The sequence below is a fragment of the Thermobia domestica genome, chromosome 4 (genome assembly GCF_964235325.1).
Source record: "Thermobia domestica chromosome 4, izTheDome1.hap1.1, whole genome shotgun sequence".
NCBI classification, from domain to species: domain Eukaryota; kingdom Metazoa; phylum Arthropoda; class Insecta; order Zygentoma; family Lepismatidae; genus Thermobia; species Thermobia domestica.
In genome coordinates this window covers 226,995,683-227,018,247 of record NC_137457.1, presented here as the reverse complement: position 1 = coordinate 227,018,247, position 22,565 = coordinate 226,995,683, and the positions used below count along the sequence as shown (strand labels likewise).

Below are 22,565 nucleotides of genomic sequence, written 5' to 3'. Positions count from 1 at the left end.
ACAAAACCTCCACGATTGGTTTAGTACAATCATCTGGTTAGTCACTTTCGCAATTGATGTTTCCTTCCGAAGATCTCAAAAGCAAGGAAAGAATATAACGCACCTTTCAGAGTTTTTTCGTAGTTTAATGAAATTGGAAATTATAGACCATAATGAATTTCAGATTGACTTTGACCTTCTTAATACAGATCCGAAGCATTGTAAGGTAGACTTGATTTCCATTTGAAAATTGATTTCTGGTCGACAGCTTTAAGTAATATTAGTATAATGGACAATATTTGAGTCATAAAACCATTTTTTCTAATTTTAAAACACTTGTTTCTGCGAGTTCGATTTCGAATACATTATAAATAGCGAATGACTTGCTATGCTATAAATAAACTTGCCAGATTTCTAAAACTCTAAACCGGAACATTGTTAATGCCAATATTTTATCAAAAATTCTCGTGATAAATTCACAACTTAAGAAAACATATGCACAATGAAAATTCATTGCTGACGTTTTTTCAAAATTCTAATGTAAGATTTATTCTCACACACCGCTTAAAATTCAAACAAAATTTACACTGGTTAAATATCAGTATGCACAAAGACAGAATTTTTATTTGTAGTACCGAATAATAATAATAATAATAATAATAATAATAATAATAATAAGAATAATAATAATAATAATAATAATAATAATAATAATAATATAGAAATCAGTTTGAGGTATTTTAGTAACAAAATTTGGTGATCTTACTTCTCAAGCAGTTAAATTTTTCTCAAGATTTGTTTCTGTTGAAATATATTCAAAAAACAATTTTTAGCAAGACAAAATTTAAAAACTAACTAGTGTAGCATCCGCAAAACGAGGAGGAAAGGAAGAACTACTGCACATTACTCAGGCTTATACTTTTCGCTTGAATGAACCTTTCTAAAAAAAAAAAAAAAAAAAAAAAGTTCATTTGCAGAGCATTAGTCCTTTCCTTGTTGACATTTCCAGTTATCTTCTCTATAGAAAAAGCGCCAAAAATTGTTAAATAACTTTCCGACTAGAAACTAAATTTATCTGTCTAATCAGCATAAATACGAAACCGGCCGGGACGCTGGGACAAACCTTCAAAATCTGGACTATCCCGGTCAAACCTGGACGTCTGGCAAGCCTAGCTATAGGCATTCATTATGCTTGAGCTTCAGAGGTTACTCACCGTCAATGAAGTATAGGGCTACAAGACGGGGCAGCGTCTCATTTTGTCCTTGAAGTTTTATTTTTATTTTTTTAAAAAGATGTGCTGCCTGAAGAGGACTCACAAATTAGCAATCAGGATCATCAGATTTGTAACTTTTTGGAATTGGGGGCATGGAAAGATCGAGAAGTATGCACAAAAGCTAGTTAGTCTGTACTGTCTTAAGGAGTAGATGTATTATATGATTCAGAATATCCCAGACAATCCTAGTTAGCATGCAATTCTTAGTTTCAGAGAAACGTGGCAAGAATGTTTTGACACGAATGGTGTACAGTGGGCCACAGAAATTCTTGATGTACAAAGTTCGTGACATAGGCAACCCAACTAACGCCTGCTCCAAGATCAATTACGCCTGGTAGTAGCTAGCACAGCAGCATGAAGTTGCCCCCAACTGTTAAGAGCACAAATCGTAAAGAGTGCTTTTGTGCAGAAGCGGAGGGAAACGCTTGTTTGTTTATACGGCATACCTTCATACTTCAAGTTAAAATTCTTCTGATCGTCTAAATGGTAGTGAAACGAGTTAATACTTTGCGTGTAAACTTTAGTAATGTGCCTACTCGCCCAATTACTTATAGAATACATGAATTCATATTTGACAATTTCAAGTTAAGCAATGACCAAGCTGTGAGTATTCAATTAGACAATTACCGACGTTGTGTTCGTTAATATCCCAGCTTTTGTGTGAACAGATAATTTGAGATAATAGCATTGAATTTCGATATACTGATGAAAATGGAATGTATGATGTTAGTGTGGAAGTTGCAGATAAGCATGTTACTTTAGTTAAATTATCTTTAGTGCCAAGTGAATTGGACGATGAAGAAATACTAAAAGTGTTGACACCATATGGTAGTGTAAAAATATCAAGGACGAGTTTTATGATAGTAGTCATCGATACCGAGTACGTACTGGGCGGAAATTGGTGTACATACAGTTAGATAAGGCAATTCCATTGTCTATTGAAATCCAAGGTCAACGATACTTAGTATCTTATTTTGGTCAAGAACGTACCTGTTTTGATATGACCAATGTGATAGACGTAATGTAAATTCTAAACCTATAGTTCAACCTTCAACCGAAGTTAACCTAGTCCGAACACTTAATTCTGTTATGAGTGTACAACCTGTTGTTTCAGTACCTTCGTCTTTTGTGACAAGGATTTTCCCCCATTAACTAATGACAGTGATAAAGCTGTGTTACCTTCCTATGCGGAGATAGTGAATGGTGACACTGCTACCGTTCCATCGGTAGCTTCGGCTACTTCTGAATGCAGATCTAATCCAGTGCTTGAGCATACTCCGGATATTCAGCCATCTGTCGAGGTTTCGTTACCTCCCGCAACAGGTTCTGTTTCATCTCCAGTTATAATTAGTGTACTCGACTCGATAACTCCAGCGGTCGCTATTGCTGACGCTGCTGACTGTGTTCCTGACGATATAAGTGATGTGGCAGATGTTCCTATTACTATTGACAGTGGTCCATCTGAGAGTGAGAAATCCATTTCATCTTATAATCATTCCTTCCTTTTAGCCTCAGTTCCCTCGCAAAGTAGTTCTAAACAGCGCTCCTCTCAAGATAAGAAGAGACGGAAAACGGTGCAAGACTGTAAAGTTTCTTCATCTGGTCGAAAACCTGATAAACCAGCTAGTGATGCTTTGTACAGGATAACTAGTGCTAATGTTTCAGAAAGAATTGCAGCTTCTGTAACAACTTCGGTAGAAGACAGTGCTTCTGGATCTGTAGAGTCTCCACTTTCTGGTGTCACTGTCACCTAGTGATTCTTGTGTGTGTGTGCCATGATATGTTTTCTAGTGTGTTTCCGAGTTAGTCCTCCCACTTCGTATCTACGTCATCTCATCATGTACTATCAAGTCTGTCTCCTTCCTTACTTTTCATGGCATTGTTCTTACCATTGCTAGTATTAATCTAAATGGAATATTTTTACCCACACAGTATCACGCTCTGTCTGATTTTTTGTTAAAATCTGAAATTGAGGTGGCTTTTTTTCTTTTTTTTTTCTTTTTTTTTTTTTGCAAGAAGTACGTCCGGAAGTGGTGAATGTACATGATTCATATCACGTTTATAACAATTCAACGTATAATCGTCTTGGTACGGCGATTTTGGTTAAAGATGGGTTACCGTTTACAAATGTACAATGCCACCCCAGTGGTAGAATTATACGAGGTGTTTTGTTTGGTGTGACTATGATCAATGTGTATTCGCCATCAGGAAGTCATAATCGTTGTGCGCGCAACACATTTTTTGCGACTGATGTTGCGACATCGTTTAGTTTGTGCCTCAGGCAATGTCATTTTGGGGGTGATATGAATTGCGTATTGAATAGAGCCGATATGGACCCAGGGTTTAATTATTGCAATTCTCTTGATGAACTCATCTCTCATTATTCCTTGTATGATGCGTGGCAACTAAGGAACAGTGATCTGTTGGGGTACACCCTGATTCGCTAGAATAGTGCTTCGAGAATCGATAGATTCTATTTGACGGAATCTCTTAAATCTCAGGTTTTTGATATATACCGTTATCCTGTTTGTTTTAGTGATCATCTGTCTTTAGTGATGAAAGTTAAGATTCCATATGACACAATTGTGCGTGGACGTAGTTACTATCATATGAATGAAACACTATTAACAGATGAGGGATTTCTTACATTGTTTCAGAGTAAATGGGACTATTGGAGACAGCAAGCAATACGGTATCCAAATATCCTCATATGGTGGACTACCTATTGTAAACCTAACCTAATACGCTTCTGTAAATGGTACTCTGGTGAACGCTCTCGTGATCGCCTGAAATTGTATAATTTTTATTACGGATGTTTATTAGAGGCTCAACGAGATACTCTTTCCGACAGAACATTGTTGCCCCTTGTTAAAAAAATATAGAGCAAAACTCGTAGCTTTTCATAGGACTGAAGTTGAAGGTGTAAAAATTAGGAGAAGGCTCTTATGTTTGATGTAACTGAACAGTGTTCTCTTACTCACATTTTGCAAGAAAACCGGCGTGGCAAGCACCGCCTGATCAAAACGGTTCTTACTCCGAATGGAGATCCCTGCAAGAATGTTTTTGCAATTCAAAAGGTATTTTATGATCATTATTTAAAACTTTTTTGGTGAATCGCGAGCACTGGATCTTGAGAATTTTATTTTTGAAGTTATTCCTAACGTCATAACAGATGATGATAATACGTCTTTGACGGCGCCTTTTACACTTGAAGAAGTAAAGTTCGCAACATTTGCTGCAAAGCCAGGAAAATCACCCGAACAAGATGGAATATCGGGTATATTGTATCAGAAACTTTGGCACACCATAGGTCAGACACTTACTGATGTGGTCAATGCTTGGTTTTTTGCCTCCGAACATATCTGTAGACCAAATCCTGCTGTCACTATTTTTATACCCAAAGTGCATCAACCAACAATGGTTGAACATTTCAGACCTATTTCCCTTTTAAATACTGATGTTAAAATTATTAGTCGTTGTATGGCTTCTAGATTAGCTCCATATATGAATAAGTTGCTGGGTGATTTGCAATATGCTGCAGTTAAGGGTAAGACTATATATCAGATTTTAATGAATGTTACAGATTGTATTACAATATGTCAAGATTGTGAGATTAACGCAGCTATTGTTAATTTAGATTTTCAGAATGCGTTTGATAACATTGAGCATTTCTATTTGTGGAGAGTTTTGAATGAATTTGGTTTTAATGCTCGCATTATACAATGGTTTAAATGCTTCTATAAAGACGCTGCGACTAAATTAAATATTAATGGTCATCTTACCCTTCCAGTCAAAGTAGTTCGTAGTATCCGACAAGGAGATCCTATAAGCTTACAATTATTTACCTTGGCTATTTCACCCTTCTTGTATGATGTGAACCGCAAGATTCAGAGTTTTGATGTTATTGCACGTTCTCTACGTGTGTGTGGAATATCATTTATGAGTAATCTTGTTGAAACAGTAAGATATAATTATGACCTTGTCATTAGTAAAATCAGGCATTTAAGTTTCTTGCATAAATGTAGGTGGTTGTTTGTTGTTTGTTGTCTCGTGCTCGACTTCTCAACGTTTATATTTTGAGTAAACTGTTGTATGTTGCTAATGTCTTTGCCCTTCCTTCTACAGCAGGCAAAAAGCTACAAAGTGTTTGTGGTTGGTTTTTGTCGAACAATTGTGTGTTTCGTGTTCGCTATAATGACATTTGTTTATCGGTAGCGAACGGAGACATTGACATGACTCACGTGCAGTTCAAGGCTGAGAGTTTGTTTATACGACGTAACTTGACTGCCTTTGTTGAAGATGTACCTTCTCCCACTAGACACTTGCTTCGATATTTATTGGATAGATCGATCCAACACTGACATTGGCGATCACTTCCCTCAACTCAAGTTGCTTAAGTAATGTCTTGTGTGCCTATATCTATCAATGTCATCGAACTCCTGATGTTTTGACTTTAACAATAAACAATGGTACATGCACCACCTACAACAGTTATCACCATGCAAAATGATAGAAAGAGAACCAGAATTCAATTGGCATATAATATTTCGTAATATACACTCAAAATATTTAACATCAGAAAATACATCAGTTTGGAACATAGTAGTGAATGACATTGTAGATAGGAAAGTAAAACGAAATAAATGTGGGTTTAGTGCCGATATAATATGTACTTTCTGTGGTGCCGCTGATTCCTTGAGTCATAGATTAACAACTTGTGTGAACAGCAAACAAATCTGGTACCAATTGCAGCGATTTTTGGGTCTTATTATGCGCCAATCTCGTCGCTCAATCGAGGTCAATCTCCTGTTGCGACCGGAACATTCTCTGTATCCCAAAACGAAACACAATTCTGTTACCTGGCTTATAGCGCAAACAATTACGTATGTACTCTCACTGGAAACTGCAGGTAATTCTTCGTTTTCTTTTGAATATCTTAAAGCTAATTACGACAAAATGTGCTCCCTTATGAAAACTTGTACTTTTGTTCGTTTTCTCGGCAATACCATATATGCGTAATTAACTTGTACTCCTTTGTTATTCCAATGAGTTTTTAGTAATTTGTAAAACTTGTGTATATGCTACATAAATTCTTTAAAAAAGACATGCAAAAATTGTACAACTTGTATCTACGCTCCATAAGCAGTTCTTTTTTCTTTTTTCTCTTCTCTCGAGTTATATTGTGCATTATTAGCTGTATATATTTATATTGTTCTGCAGTTGTGTTAATGATCGTATGTATCCAACTCTATTAGCTAATAAAAAAGTTGTTTTAAAAAGTGAGCTAGCGCAACATGCTAGGAAAGAAATTCGTTTTTGGCGTAGGTTCAAACCCTGTCTAAGGAAAGTTTTCTTTATTATTTCTAAAAAATATTATAACACTTCTTTCGTTAAAATAAGATTAAAAAGAATATTCAAATAGTGATTTAACGATTATTTTTTAAAATTTTCATTAAGCTTCTTTCATTAAAATAAGGTTGCCCTTGTACTATACAGATCCATAGCAGAAGGAGTAGTAGTAATAATGATAGTAGCAGTATTAGTATTAGCATTAGTATTAGTATTATTGTTAGTAGTAGTAGTAGTAGTAGTAGTAGGAAGAGTTAGAAGCCACGCAGGGGTTGGTGGGGTTCTGTTCTTGACATCAAATTGCCAAGAATACTGAAACGTTTGGGATCGGCAAAAATGCGGACCGGTGACGTACAAACACGGTGGTCTTTGTTTCAAGCGCATGAGTAGCAGACCGGAATTCAGTCGCAAATTTCGACTAGGTAGAATGATAGCATGAGCGAAAAGATGTGTTCCCCGTAATCAGTTAGCTCTGAAGTAGTTTCTAGAGCAATAAAACAAATAAGTTGAAATGTCCATTGAGGACTTAGAGGGAATTCACTAAATTATAAGTTATTAGGACGTAAAGTTGAATGTAATTTATACGAAAAAGACTTTTATACATTGCAAGACCTGTAACATCCAAGTATTCACCACAAACTCATAGTCGTACCGACATAAACAAAAGCAAGTGTGGTGCAGAAAACCACTTTATACAAAAATCAAAAGAGACACTGTGAAGGCATGTGAAATGGTCGAGCGGTTTGAGTGAATTATCTGTCAATCAGAAGTTTATGTGTTCAAACCCTGTAAGTAGAATTCGTCTTTTTTAAAGTGTGTTCCTATTTTCATCAGAGGACTGAGAACATTTCTTTAAATATGTCTTTGGCAACGACTTTTCTTTTCAATTCGATTAGAAGGGAACATTATATGAACTGAAAATTTAAAATTCATAGCTGAAAATCAAATATTAAGTATGTTCAATATTTCATTATTATCCTTTGATTTCTAATCAAAAACTATTTATAACCATTGGTGATTTCAGAAGAGTTTTCCCAGGGGATTGTCAATATATGTTAATAGTTTCAAAACTTAGCGGAAGGCTTTGTGTTTACTTAAAAAAAATATCATACTACATATACCGCATAATCTATCCGTATATTATTTGATACGTATATACGTATAGTCATTTGAAGTAAGTTAACTTGTTTATAATCTCTCATTTGAGTTAATTATAAGATTATTTATGTCCCCTGAATGTTATCTACTCATCGGCGCCTCTGGTGTCCTTATATTTTTTTCTGGTATTGTGCTGTTTACTATGAGTACAAGTATCCAAAGATTCCCTTTTGTCATTTCGTCAGCCAGCGTTTGTCCTCACTCCTGCACAAAAACATTCTTTACGATTTGTTCTTTTAACAGTTGGGGGCAACTTCAGATTTGTATATCAAGTATTTCTGTGACCCACTGCACAACTGAAATTACCTGAACCTTAAATAGCTATAAATAAATAAATAATAAAATAAAATAAAAAACCTTCAGCTTTACTTCAAGTACATACAAAATAAATTTTATAATTTTCAAGTTACAGGGTTATTGTTTTATGCAGAACTTCATGAACTCCTTGTATATTAGGGAATTGGAACCGTGCAATCTGATAAGAGCGTCCGCTACGGTTATCCTTTGTTTGAATGTTAGTGAGTAACAGAAAGACAATGAAGAATACCAAAAGTATTAGAAAGTAAGCCAATGGAAAATGCTATTAAATTAACAAATAACTGTTTCTACATATTTTCTTGCAGGAGAAAAATAAATATGTGCAGTTAATGATGCCATAATTGTCAGGCACTCAATTTTCACTAGACAAAAGACTTTGGAAAGAAATATAAGCTATAGTATTTTGCAGAAATTAACTTATTTCCCATTTTTTATATGTTCTTCAATTTCCATGGTGTTATTTATCTCAATACAAAGTGAAAGAAGTAGAAGAATTTATAAAATTCTTAATTCTACAATATGGCATTAAATATTGTGTATTTGAATTGGTGTCATTCAGCTGGTTTGCAACAGCTCGCCCGAATCGGTTTCCAAAATGTCCCAATTTCCCGCAGTGGAGGATCCAGGGGGACAATCGCTCTCCCCAGAAGAGGAAACTTTTTAAAATTTTATATATAAATGAAACCCATCCCAGAGTTTGGAACTCTTAAAAGTAGCTCTAAGTAGAAGTACTACAACTCACCGCCCCCCCCCCAGAAATTCGTCCTTGATCCGCCCCTGTTTTACCGGAATCGGTTGCTAAAAGTATCTTCTGTAATCTAGTTCCAGTACTTACGAAAAAATCTCTAGTACTGTTTTTGAGAACCAATCTCAGAAATATCAATATAAAGGCGCTAAATGGTTGAATCTTGTTAGTATCACTAGTATCATAGTAGACCTATCATTGGAAGAAATAATAATAACAATCTAATTATATAGTAATGATATGAATACTAAATCAACTTACTACACTGAACATTTGTAATAGGACCAATTATTAAATAATTTGAATGACAGCACTATGTACATAGATTCCATACGAATGTTCAGTGATCAATTTGTGTAAAGATAATAGTTACAAATGTTGCATTTCTTTGAACGAAAATACCCTCAATGTATTAAAACGTGTAAAGTGTTCAATATTCAAAATTACACCTCCTCGTGAAAATTTAATATCGGTGAATATAAGGGTAATAACAAATACAATGTAAATACAAAAGTATTTCTTGTGAAATTCGTGTCCTAATGCGTTAAAAGTTCTTATTCAACTACGCTTACTAATTGTACAGCCAGCCACAAAAGTAATTCCTCTTCACTAAGCGCTATAGAAAGGTGAAATGTAGTATCCACGCTCGGTGTAGCATGCAAGTAAAATAAAAAGCAACAGGATGATATTTCCCTCCGCCAAGTACCCTTCAATGGACAGTGTTGTTTATTCAACAAAAGACGTGAAATCCAATCAGAAAATTCATAAAATATAAAATATGTAGCCAAATTTCGACTTTGCAATAATAATAATAATAATAACAGAATTACAATATCAATTACGTAAACAATACCTTCCAATCAAGAAAAAATCATAAATGCCACACCGGGATTCGAACCTGGCTAACTGTAATAACAGTTCTCTTATCTAACATTTTGCCATCAATTCTTCAGACAAAGATAAGAAAATAAACTAGTAGTTATGTTAGATAATCATAGCACAAACTATTTCCACAAGTGTTGGTATAATTCAGAGAATGTGAAAATAATTTCTATCGTCTTTTCTTCTTTGGAACCTAGAAGTTAAAGAAGAATTGTAGGGATGTGCACGAGCGAGTTCGAGCGAGTTTTACTGAAACTAGACTCGACTCAAAACAGACATCTTTGAGCTAGACTCGAGAACTCAACTCGAAAAATTTCCTCCAACTTGACTCGAATTTCACTCGAGTTTCAATTCGAGTCAGTCAATACGAAGAAAATCGAGCCAAATGCTGTGTGTAGTTTTAAGTACTTTCTTCAAGTATCCTGCACAAACAATATAATTATTATCAATGACGCAACTACTACTTCTACTTCTACTTCTTCTTCTTCTTCTTCTTCTTCTTATTATTATTATTATTATTATTATTATTGTTCCTTTTACTATGGATCCATATAGTAAATTGCAAGATTATTTTAATGAAAAAAGTGTTATGAAAATTTAAAAAATCTTTAGGCAAGGTTTGAACTGACGCCAAAAAGTATTTTCATTACTAGAACGTTGTCCTAGAACAGTCGGCCACGAGGACTGACAGCAGTTTGTCGTAATTTCAACTATATGTAGGTCCTTACTTTTGATGTCCTATTTGTATCGGCCAATAAGATCAGAGGATATCTGAAATTCTTGGAATCTTCCGCACACTAGGGATGGCCAAATCCAAATATTTTTGGATCCGGACATCCGGATGCACTTGGGTCCGGATATCCGGTATCCGGACACTGGATCCGGATTCGAATTTTCGGATCTTGGATCCGGATCCGAAATTTCGGATCTTGGATCCAGACCTCAAAAACCGGATCTTGGATCCGGATTCGAAACTTCGTGTCAGAAAATTCGGGTGTTCGATTCCGAATCAGCAAAATTTTCGAAATTATTGACGAAGTGATTTTCATTCCTATGCTTAAAATAAGATTTTAAGACACTTTTGGTATCTGATCGTGTGACAGCCTAGCGTTCTCTTCATTCTGTTGATATTTGGTTTTCGTGCCTTAATATGTCACAATTACTCCAAATTTGATTGAGTAAAACTGTCGACTTACGCGAGAGCAATCTCTTTGTCAGATTCGATTCTAGTGGAAATACTTGACCGAAAAGGTAGTAAATCTTTTTTAAAGCGGTCGTCCTGATGGAAATTTGTCCTTTGTTTTCTGTAACACTAGTCAGATGCTGGGATGAAACCTTAGTCTCAAGCCCAAGCTTCTTCATTAGACTCAAGCTGCTTACTTTTCTAATTCTTTCTGAGTTATTGTGGTCACTGAATGAGGCCATTTCCTAGTCGTGATGGGCTAGGCCATTGCTAATAGAACAGCCCATAAAATATAGATCAAATCAAATTAAGGAGCAACTTCCTTTTCTTGCTCTTGATGAGCTTTTTTCTTTCTTTAAAAATACGTTTCTCTGTGACCGTACCACTCCAGTTAGAATTAAGAATTGTAGTAGAGATGAAGTTCTAAATTGCAATTAACGTATCAAAATCAATGTATTAATGTACTGTATGTGTATACAAAATACTATATGGAGCCTCGAGCAGTAACACGTATCTTTGTAATTAGTAATCCACTACTATTAACTCTGCATAGGTTGTATAAGGAGCTATATCATTCATGTAAACACATAGGCGGATGCAGGGGGAGGGCGAAAAGTCGTTCGCCCCTACCCAGCGCCGTGGCAATTTCAGATCGTCTAAGTAATTTTTCACTGCTAGCATCCCCAATCGCAACCTAAGAATCCATCCGCCCCCTCCAGGAGTCCGTTCTGGATTCGCCCCTGAGCAAACATAATATACAACTCATTCAAGAGTACATTTTGGCAGCTTTGAAAAATTTTAGTAGAACGGTGGCTCAGTGGTAGAGCGTTCACCTCCGGTGCTTGGGGTCCCTGGTTCGATCCCAGCTCGCGCCGTGTGGACTGTGGTGGACAAACACCGTGTTCGTGTTTTTTCTCGGGGTTTTCCCGTTTCCTCCCACTTTCTTCATTTCATTTATTTCTCATGATCACCGTCTCCTTTAGCCTAACCGGCATAATCGTGGGACGTAAAAATCAAGAACTTCATTCATAACGAATTTTTGTTCAAATAACAAGTTTCATTTCTCTAACATTCCAGGATTCCGAGATATAAAAGTCTTTTCTCCCCCTCTAAGACATACATCAATAAACGCTTAAGTACATAACTAATTATTTCAAATGTAAAGTCCAAATACCAAATTCTATGCGCCTAAACTTCAAAGGTTCCCAGATATCGACCTGTTATTATAATAATTACAATCCCCACCCTCTTTCCTTTCCATCTCATTTCTTTTCCTTTTTACTAAAACGTGAATAAACACTGAAACACATGTCAAATTATTTTCAATGAGAAATGCAAATACCAAATTTCAAGTCTCTAACCTTAAAGGATTGAACATATTAATACAATAATTGTAATTTCCACTTAATTTTCTTCTCACCCTTTTTCTTCCCTTCTGGGCCACACATAAAAATACTATGAAATACGTATCTTAATTATTTTAAGTGAGAAGTCCAAATACCAAATTCCATGTTCCTAACCCTTTAAGTTTCAGAGATATAGGTATATTATTATACTAATTGCAATAATTGCAATTACCACCCGTTCTTTTACTTTCTATATCTTCCCTGCCCCTTCTAATTTAAATATCAAAAAGCACTTAAACAAGTATCAAATTATTTTCAATGAGAAACCCAAATACCAAATTTGAACTGTCTAACATCAAGAATCATCAATATTTTCCACCCCATTTCCCCCCTTCCTCGTCGAATTTCCCAAAGTCCTTCCTTAGTGGTATCCTACGTCACAAAGCCTATAAACTGTCCAAATTTCAAATTTGTAGCTTAAGCGATTTGGCCTGTACGGTGATCTGTCACTCACTCACGCAGTCACTCAGGACTTTGCCCTTTTTATATAGAGAGATTTAAGATTTTATGGGAAAGCCATGGATTTTGTCCTAAAGCCGCCAGTGTCTTAGAAATGTAATAGCTTTGCTATAATCTTTAAGCAATCAACTGACTGATCTGCGTCTATATGTATTATGTAAAATGAAGCTTATGATATTTATTTTGCTCGTAATAAAAAAAAATAGAAATGATGACCAAAATTCCAAGACATCCATGATTTTAGCGTAATGCTGCAGGAGTTCAGATCATTGAATTAATCATAAGAGCCGACTGTATAAGATAGACTACATTAAATTCCAATGTGGCACAAAGAAAATATGTAGCATTACTATGCAGTTTTTCAACGTTATAACTCATTCTGAAAATATTATCATGTCTCACAAACAATCGAATTTTAATCCTAACTCGATTAATATATAACAAAAGGCAGCTCTATACAACTACTGACTTGAGATGAAAGTGGCATACTTGTAGTACGTTTAAAGATATACTAAAGACTAAATGATGGGATGTGCGCAACAGTGGTCTAACCCCGAAAAATGTGAAAATGAGATTTTCATGTAATCTTTTGTCATTTAAATTGAATTATCTTCCCACTGAGTTAGATAAAATTCACCTAATAAATTTTATACATATGGATATTTTAGTTCTGGGTCTCAATCTAAGGCCTAAAATATTCAAAACAGGAGTCCGAATCTGAACTTCGAAATTTCGGGTGTGAATCCAGGAACCGAATATCCGGATCCGGATCCAATATTCGAAACTTCGGATCCGGATCCAAGATTCGAAATTCCGGATCCGGATTCAAGATCCAAAACTTCGGATCCAGATCCAAGATCCAAAACTTCGGATCCGGATCCAGGAACCGGATATCCGGACCCGGATCCAAGATCCGAAATTCCGGATCCGGATCCAAGATCCGAAATTCCGGATCCGGACCCGGATCTTATAGGATCCGGACCCGGATCTTATAGGATCCGGATATCCGAGATCTGGATCCGTCTGGCCATCCGTACCGCACACCAACGTCTGCGGGGTCGTTAGTTACGCCTCTGGTCCCGTTTCATACGCGACAAATTAACTAAGGGGATCATATTGACAAATCTGACAATAATATACGAATATATACTATTTCTACTGTCCCTAATAGTAGACATTTTTTTTCACTGAAATGGGCCCCTAATCATTATTGTTTTATTTACCTTTAGTGTGATATTCTGTTTATATAATGTAGTGAACCTGTTTGATACTTCACTTATACTTCACTTATAGCTCACCTTCGCCCACAAGTTACGGCCCGTCGTCTTGGCAATCATCTTTTCTTAATTGGCAGGTATTGTTTATGTAATTGATTTTGTAATTCTGTTATTTCTTTATTATTATTATTATTATTATTATTATTATTATTATTATTATTATTATTATTATTATTATTATTATTGCGAAGTCGAGAAATGGCTACATATTTTATATGAATTTTCTGATTGGATTTCAAGTCTTTTAGTTGAATAATCAACACAGCCCATTTTAGGGGGTTTGGAGGAGGGAAATATGCAATAGCTTCTCATGAATAGCTAAGATTTTGAGCGTTTTGTGTAGTAGTATTGCTCTTTGTTTGTTTTGGTTTTACAGATTTGATCGAACGTGGCGTGGCTCAATAAAAACTTGACCCACCACCCCCGGACCCTGTTTGACCCATAATCCACCACCCACCTTGGCGCACTCTGACCCACTACCCACCATGATGCACTCCGACCCAACACCCACCAGGAACCACTGACCTACCAAAACACATCATCATCAAGTTTGACACATGATGCACGTCTCCTTTTCTACCGACTAAAGACTTTATACTTGGAATAAAACCAGGTTGTCAAATTCTAACTAATCGAAGTTTGAATTTCTACGGTCAATCCCTCAAGCACTGCTGTGTTACAATAATGATGGATCAGACCTTTACGATATAAAATGGTCAAGTGTTTGTCATGGGCAAACTTACGATGAATTTCAATTAAATTGTCATGGTCTAATTATTTCCTTGTTGGATTATCGATACTTCTCAGTGGAAAAGCGGAGGAAATTTGAAACTCCCAAATCAAGGTACATAGACTAACATACAGAATCTTACATTACAAATTTTGTCTATTTTTCTCACAACTTTATGGGTCGATTGCTCTGTGCTCTAAGCGCTCCATATAATAAACAAGCTTCTGGCAATTATTATAAAGCGCATGGTAAGCACATATGGATATATGATGCGAAGCACTGTATTTTTTGTTGAGTTGAGTTGAGTTGATATTAAGTTTAACTACCCTTTCAGCAGCGAGGCTATATAAAAATAGAACTACCCGATGCCAACAACTAGTGGCCCACTTGGATTAAACGTCGATCATCAATATAGAAATGAGTCGAATTATTGGCGCGAGTGGAAACAGATATCTCGCGTCGGGGTGTTGAAGTTACCACCGCGTCGCAGCGAGGACTTCGTTTTGGTCCGCGCTCCTTCCATTCGTCGGGGAGAATCGTGAACGGACCATGACGAACTATCGCCAGTCATCTGCATGCGGTTATTATTATATAACATTTTTCCTGAGGAATTGTTCCTAAAGTTAGCTCCGGGGGTCAAGAATAACTTCTGCGTCAACATCATGAAGCGAAAAATCTTGAGTTCAATAATTGTATGAATTTAGATTCCAACTGTCGTCGATCATTAGAAAGTGAGTACGGGAGAACTATGAAATAAAGTAAATAGACAAGCGTCATGTTGTTATAAAATTACATGGCAAACCCTTTTTATCTTATCCTAAATAGTTATTGTCCCATATATACGGTTAAAAGAGCACTCTGGTTGACCAAATTTAAACGATCTCAACGATTTATCCTTTTACAAGCGACGCCTCCTTCATTGCCTTCGTGGCGAAGTCGGAAAAACACCCACCCAGTAATCACAAGGTTGGTGGTTCGAGCCTCCTCCGGGGTACTATTCTGGTACTTTTTAGAGGATTTTAGACTCACTTAATATAATCAAATCACACATATAGGCGATTTAACATATTTTGTGGGAGTAATTTTGTGGTTCATTGGCGGTATGTCGCGCCAGAAGATTCTGTTCACAATGCAGTGAGCAGAGAGGGTCAGTGGGTCACAATGAGTGGTGGATCACGGTGGGTGGTGCGTCGCAGTGGGTCACGGGGGATGACGGGTCGCAGTGGATCACATGCTCTTGACCCACGAACCACTGACTCACTCCAACTCTGGGTTGGACACCACATAGAAAATGGAAGGCCGAAAATTGCATGTCCACCATATTTTATTGTTTTACTTCAGGCACGGGAAGAACGCGCGAATAGTGTTTTTGATTTTTACTGTCCTCAATGTTTCTGTGTTTTTGTCCCTCTTCTTAAAGAGATAATGGAAAAACTGTAAAATGAGTAAAACGTGTAAAAATAGGAAACAAGGTACTGAGGAAGGTTCGTTAAATCAATTAACTTAAAAAATAATCCAGTGCTTTGAAACACCAGATTCCAATAAATGTAGGTATCTGTCCAATGCCGTGCCGTGAAAAGTCAGGGTCCGAGGAAAGAGCATATGGCAGCGCCTCCATACACATGAGTTGTCAATTTAAAGTTGAGTTCTTTGGACTATTCTTTCTGCATAATACTTTACCACTTTATCAAAACTGAAATCAGAAAGTTTCAGCATTATTACACTGAAATCGTAAAAGTGTGATATTACTGAAATCACTACAGCTTCATTTTTCCCTCTTCCAGAAGAGTGATGTCTTAGAGTAGTGGGTTAAGCGTTCGTTTAGTAATGTTGGGGACGCGAGTTCGATCCTGGGTATTACAATTCAGTACATTTTTGCAATCTATAAAACCGATACTTCTGATGTATATTAACATGAAAAATATTCCATTTCTCTGGATGTAACAGTTGAGAGAACTTCTGTTACAGATGAAATGCCAATAACACAAAATTACGTCTTCTGTATCAACCTTCGTAACTGTCTGGCAAGTAAAGTGTATGGACAAGAATTGATGAACACATAAGGGCTAAACACGTCCTTACTGCTCTAGTATGGGCCAAAAATTAGTTCCAAGGAATTGTTTGTAGCTGTGCACAAATTGCAAATAATGATCGAACTTACAATAGGGATCGGTAGTGACAAGAAATGATCCTATTTAAGATGTCATCTCACCTTTCTGCTTAGAAGAAGGGCGAAACAAAATGCATTACTGTTATCCGCTAACAAATCTTTATATTCCATTTCTTGTCATAAAATGATAATTCTATCTCTAAATACGTAAACGTAATATCATTGCGTTCATGTGTAAACCTAAGAAACATCTGACATAATCTATATCTTTTCTGTTCCTTCGACTATGTTACTTTTTCTTTCCACTGTGGTAATAATAATAATAATAATAATAATAATAATAATAATAATAATAATAATAATAATAATAATAATAATAATAATGGGATAACATAATTAGAATAAGAATTATATGAACGTAATCTTCCCATTCGGAAAAATTACTGATTGCCACGACGGGATTTGAACCCGAGTAGCTGCAATGAGAGTTTCCTGCTTTCACAATTTTTTTTCAAGAAATCGCCCCAACCGGAGTATTGTTCGCCACTGGCATCTCATGTGCTTTCGACGTATTCCAAACAGTACAGGAACACGAACGCAGAAATACCGACCTTGCTCTTCAGAGGAATTCCAACCCCTTGTGGATCGCGCCTCGTGATCAACAGCCTCATGATCATGTGGCCTCAATTTGACACAAACTCATATGAATATAAGAAAATAAACTAGTAGTTATGGAACATAAACAAAGAACTGTCTATTTTTACACGTGTTGATACAACTTAAAGAATGTGAAAATAATTTCTATCGTCTTTTCTTCTTTGGAAATTAGAAGTTATATTAAAGACGAAATGTAATGTAAATCGGGACCATCCCTGAAATTGATGGCCAGCGCCGTAACTTAGATTCTTTTCTGGGGGCCTTTGGCGTTGGAGACCCGGGTTCAATTCCCAGCGGGAGCTCATATGGTTAGGATTCCACGTCAATCAGTAGGTCCACGTCTCATATAGCCTCGCTGCTGAACGGGACGTTAAACTCAAAATTAACTCAACTCTTGGGGCAAGCATTAATAAGCTTTTTTGGGCCCCTAGAAAAGTTGATTTCTAATTATTGGGCGCCCTCTTTCCAACTTTCTCTTACTCTTTATGGGACCACCGGAGCCTATGGGCCCTCCCGCACGGCAAGGTTTGCGGTTCCATTAGTTACTCCCTGGGCCCATTCCATACATAGCAACATTATTAAGGGAACAACATTGATAAATCTCAAAGCCATATGAATAAATATTACTCAAATGGGTCCACGACTCATTCTTGTCCTATTTACCTTTTGTGTGCTGTTTTGTTTATGTAATGTAGCAACCCTATTTGATGCTTCATTTCTAATTTCATATTCGTATCGTGTATGGAGTAAGACAATTTTGTCTGAAAATGGGCTCCCTCGAACGGCGGGGAGCTTCTCTGGCGGACAGTTGCCCCTTCCCCACAAGTTACGGCTCTGCCGATGACGTAGGCTCAACTTGAAGAACATTTTGTGATACTTTCTTCATTGAGCAACGTGCATATAACTTGTTTTTGAGTTAAACAAGGAAATCTCGAGTAATTCATTAAGACACTCACACAAGTTGCTTATATTTTCTTATTTATATTTTGTTTATATTTGTTTGTTTTTGTTATATTTGAGTATCTTGTTTATATTTTTTCCATGAAACGATTTTAACTAGGTATTAGTTTTGGTGGAAGGTTTAGTGGCGCGGTAGATGAGGGGTTAGCACATTGAACTTCTCTTTGGTAGACCCGGGTTCGAAGCCCGACGACACTGAAACTTTTTCAAGTGTTCCTGTTTCAATTTCAATTTCAATGCATACTCAGTGTGATAAGCAAGATCTTCTCTTCCCTAGAAATAAAAAGATTTGGGAGTGAGGAGAATTGGGAAAGGTCTTTCAATTGAGGCAATCATTTACAAAGTTATTTCCAGTAGTTGTTCTAGGTTTGATATTTTTAGCTACTTTCAAGCATTGTCTGATCCATATGTGATCAGTGTTTTTATTTCTTTGAATATACAGTATATAATGAAAAAATACATTACATACAGAGCAATATTGAGATTAACATATGATGTTCATTGGACAACACGCTCTGAACCAGAGAGATTGATCTCAGAATGGAGAAATGTTTCGTGTGCCATCTACTCACAATTTTACTTGCATAAAGGCTTGACTCAGTGCTACCAACGTGTTACGTGTACGTTACGTGTAAGTTGGGCTGCATCTGTCTAGGCGTTCTCATCACTGCAAAAGACCTGGACCCTAAGTAATGGAGTTAGAGCGCTTAGGGGGGAATTACTTTTGTGGCTGGCTGTACATGAATGGTAGTTCTTTCGACACATGTATAAATGAAAACGTTATTACAATTTTTCTCGTGTAATCGTAAACCTTCTTTGCAAGTTAACCAAGGCAAAAGATTTAAAGTTGCTCCTTTAACATGGTAAAATTAAAATGTTTTATCATAAAGCACTATACTTACAGGTATTGAATTTGGATACAGAAATAAAATCTTCACGGAGGAAGTGCGAAGATAAATCTGTAAGCACTGACTAGTGTTTTTCATATTTTATTTGAAAAGTAAAAATACAAAATTTATAAAAGGATAGATGATACAAAAAATTGATTACCGAGTTGAAAACGATAGTTTGGAAACGTTAATTGTAAACCTCAAAGTAGATGATAGGTAATCCAATAGTGGCCAGTTACAGAATACGTTACCGAAAATCCATTTCCAAATTGATCGCACATTTTGTTAGGGATAGATGATACAAAAAATTGGTTACCGAGTTGAAAACGATAGTTCGGAAACGTTAATTGTAAACCTCAAAGTAGGTGATAGGTAATCCAATAGTGGCCAGTTACGGAATACGTGACCGAAAATCCATTTCCGAATTGATTACACATCTTGTTACATCTTACCGGTTATGAAAAGTGTAAGTGGTTAATATTACTATCCAGTATCTACATATTATTACAAAAATTTTCAAATACACCAATAAATAGACTTTCCTTCAACTTTTAGATTGAAATTATTGCAGTTTTTAGTAGTGCATTTCGCTTCATCAGAAGAATTGTGGGAATTTCTTACCCTTTCTGCATGTAAAATTACAAATTACGTACAATATCAGAGTTTATCGCAAACTAGCTAAGTGCTCAAGGCATAGTAGATTTTGCAAATAATAAGAATTTGGTGTCTGAGGGAATGTATACTTCACTTACTAAAGCAAACAAACGGCAGCTACCTAAAATGCTACACAGTTATCACTGTCATTGCATTCAGATGAAAAATCGGATCGAAGTAATAAGTTTAGCAAGAAACGTAAGTATATATCATGAATACGAATTAAATGTTATTTACTATTTAAAAAAATTCGACGTGAGAAAGTCGCTCCTGATATTGACGTTATTTCTACAATACGAACCATACATTCACGTTTACATGGCGAAGATTTTATCCTTGTATATTACTTTATATTGAAAATTAAAAATGAAATGAAATCTTTGAGTTTTACGTCCCACGGTTTATTGAAAATTAAGTGTAACGTATAAGCATGTATTAGAAAATCCAAAATCATCTTACTGGATGGGACTTCTTGATAAGATGCTCTAAATCCTTTACCAACAGTATTAACATCACTCTTAAATTCGAGAAACATTTTATTTCCTGAAGACGTAATTACAGTATTATTTATTGTCCCACATAAGGATTTAAGGAGTATTGAGGAATCGTCTTCTCCGCCGTAAACCTGAAACAAATGTGAATATGTGTCAATTAATTACCTTCCAGAGAATTATAAATACGAGAAATACCAACGTAACAACAATAATCATATATTTACAAAATAATGTTTACATTCCAATTGCCCTTGTAAGCTCAGAGCATTAATGGTAAGTGTCAAATAAATAAATCTGTTATATCTATGCTTGAATACTATTTTTCAATAAAATGTCTCAACATGATTTTCATATTTAAAGATAATTTGAACATGAAGCTTTCACATTTCAAGTTAATAACATGAATATCCCAAGGGTAAACGTATGTTTTGATATCTAACTGCAAAATCATTGTCCAAGTATAGATAGATAGATAGGTATTAGGGTGACCAAGCGGAATAACGACATAACGATCACTATTTTACGTGGATCATAATTATGTGAGTTTGTGTGTGTGTGTGTGTGTGTGTGTTTTCATAACTTGATTATCTCCAAGCATTTTGTATACTATGTGGTGCATGGTAGTTTGTGATCCTCCCTGTTGAGTACGATCGACTATTATTTCTGGATTGCAAGGTGGATTTTATGTAGAGTAAATGAAATTATTTTTCAACTTATTTTATTTACTAAGGATAATTTTAACTTCTAACAAAATTGTAAAATTTGTAAAAAAGTGTAATAATTTATTAAAAAAATGTAATAATTTGTAAAATAAAAGTCAATCTTCTTACAACGCTGCTAAGACTAATAGCGCCAAGTGTGGCGATAATAAGAACTAGATTGCGAATTGTATCAAGAGGGAATGGCCAGCTTCACTTTTAGAGTGGTCATCAAACCAGTATAATCAGAATTCTCAATTATACTAACGAGGAAGGTCCATAAACCATGAGAGTTGAATTTTGATGAAAATTTGTGACAAGATTCAGTTCGAGTTGCTAAGTAACGTAGTAATAGTCACTCGATGCGCAAATGCTTCGTTGAGCTGCTACACCGACGCCATCTTGAAATCCAGTAGGCAATGTCCAAGAATACCATTTTGGCACAAAAATGAGAAAGCTTTTGATAGATCTGACTTCAGTATTGTAAGCCAAGGTAGAGCATTTATATGTGGGAGTACTTCCAGTGCATGATCGCCATTTTGAAAGGCGCCATATTGAATCGCGGTTAAATATGATAAATAGCAAGGGGGTCGTGTGGGGTATCAAATAGCACTGAAATTTACTCCTGAACACATTTCCGTAACTAAAGTTTACATATCTGTTTTCACTTCAGAGTTAAGAGCTCTCTCGCTCACAGGAACATATAAAAACTGTGCAAGTAAAATTTGTGTTATGAAATGCAGTCGTGCGAGCACTTGCAGGATTTTAACAAATGCAGTAGAAGTCACTTGATCTACAATAGCCACTATACCAATCAGATCTTGATTCTAGTGAGAGAAATCAATGATTAAATTGAAATTCCTGTAGTGAAAAATGGAATAACAGCATACTACAAGTTATACCTATTTCAAAGTGTGATGGAATAGTCTGCTCGTCGATGAAACACATGCCTAATAGTACTGACGAGCAGAGAATACCAAAGGGATTGTTCTGATATATATTAGAAAAATGATACAAACTGGTGAATATTAGTTGAACGACCAAAATGGTTCGGATTCCACTATAATCAGTAGGTCTACGTCTCCTTTAGCGTAGGGGGCATAAGTGTGGGACGTTGGACTGAATTTGGTGTATTTGGTGTATTTGGGGATCATGGGCCGTAGCGTGTTGTTTTTTTATCCTATTTGTAAAGTTTAGGAAAGAGCAGTATTTCCTTGAATTTTACTGTGAGTTTCCACCACTGTTTTGAAGATACGGTAGATTGACAGACAATTGCATCACAGATGGCAGCACCAGATAATAAGTTGTGTTGTAGGTGGCAGCACTTCCCAGATTTGTTTCA

At 36.0% G+C, this 22,565-nt stretch overlaps 1 protein-coding gene across 1 annotated transcript in view; it reads right to left on the bottom strand.

Moving 5' to 3' along the window:
- Positions 1-22,565, bottom strand: part of LOC145683884 (cubilin-like) — a 1,291,374-nt gene that overhangs the window by 630,543 nt on the left and 638,266 nt on the right. The window contains exon 31 of the mRNA XM_081755522.1: positions 20,491-20,656. Within this exon, the coding sequence (XP_081611648.1) occupies positions 20,491-20,656 (166 nt within the window). The remainder of the gene's footprint in view (positions 1-20,490; positions 20,657-22,565) is intronic.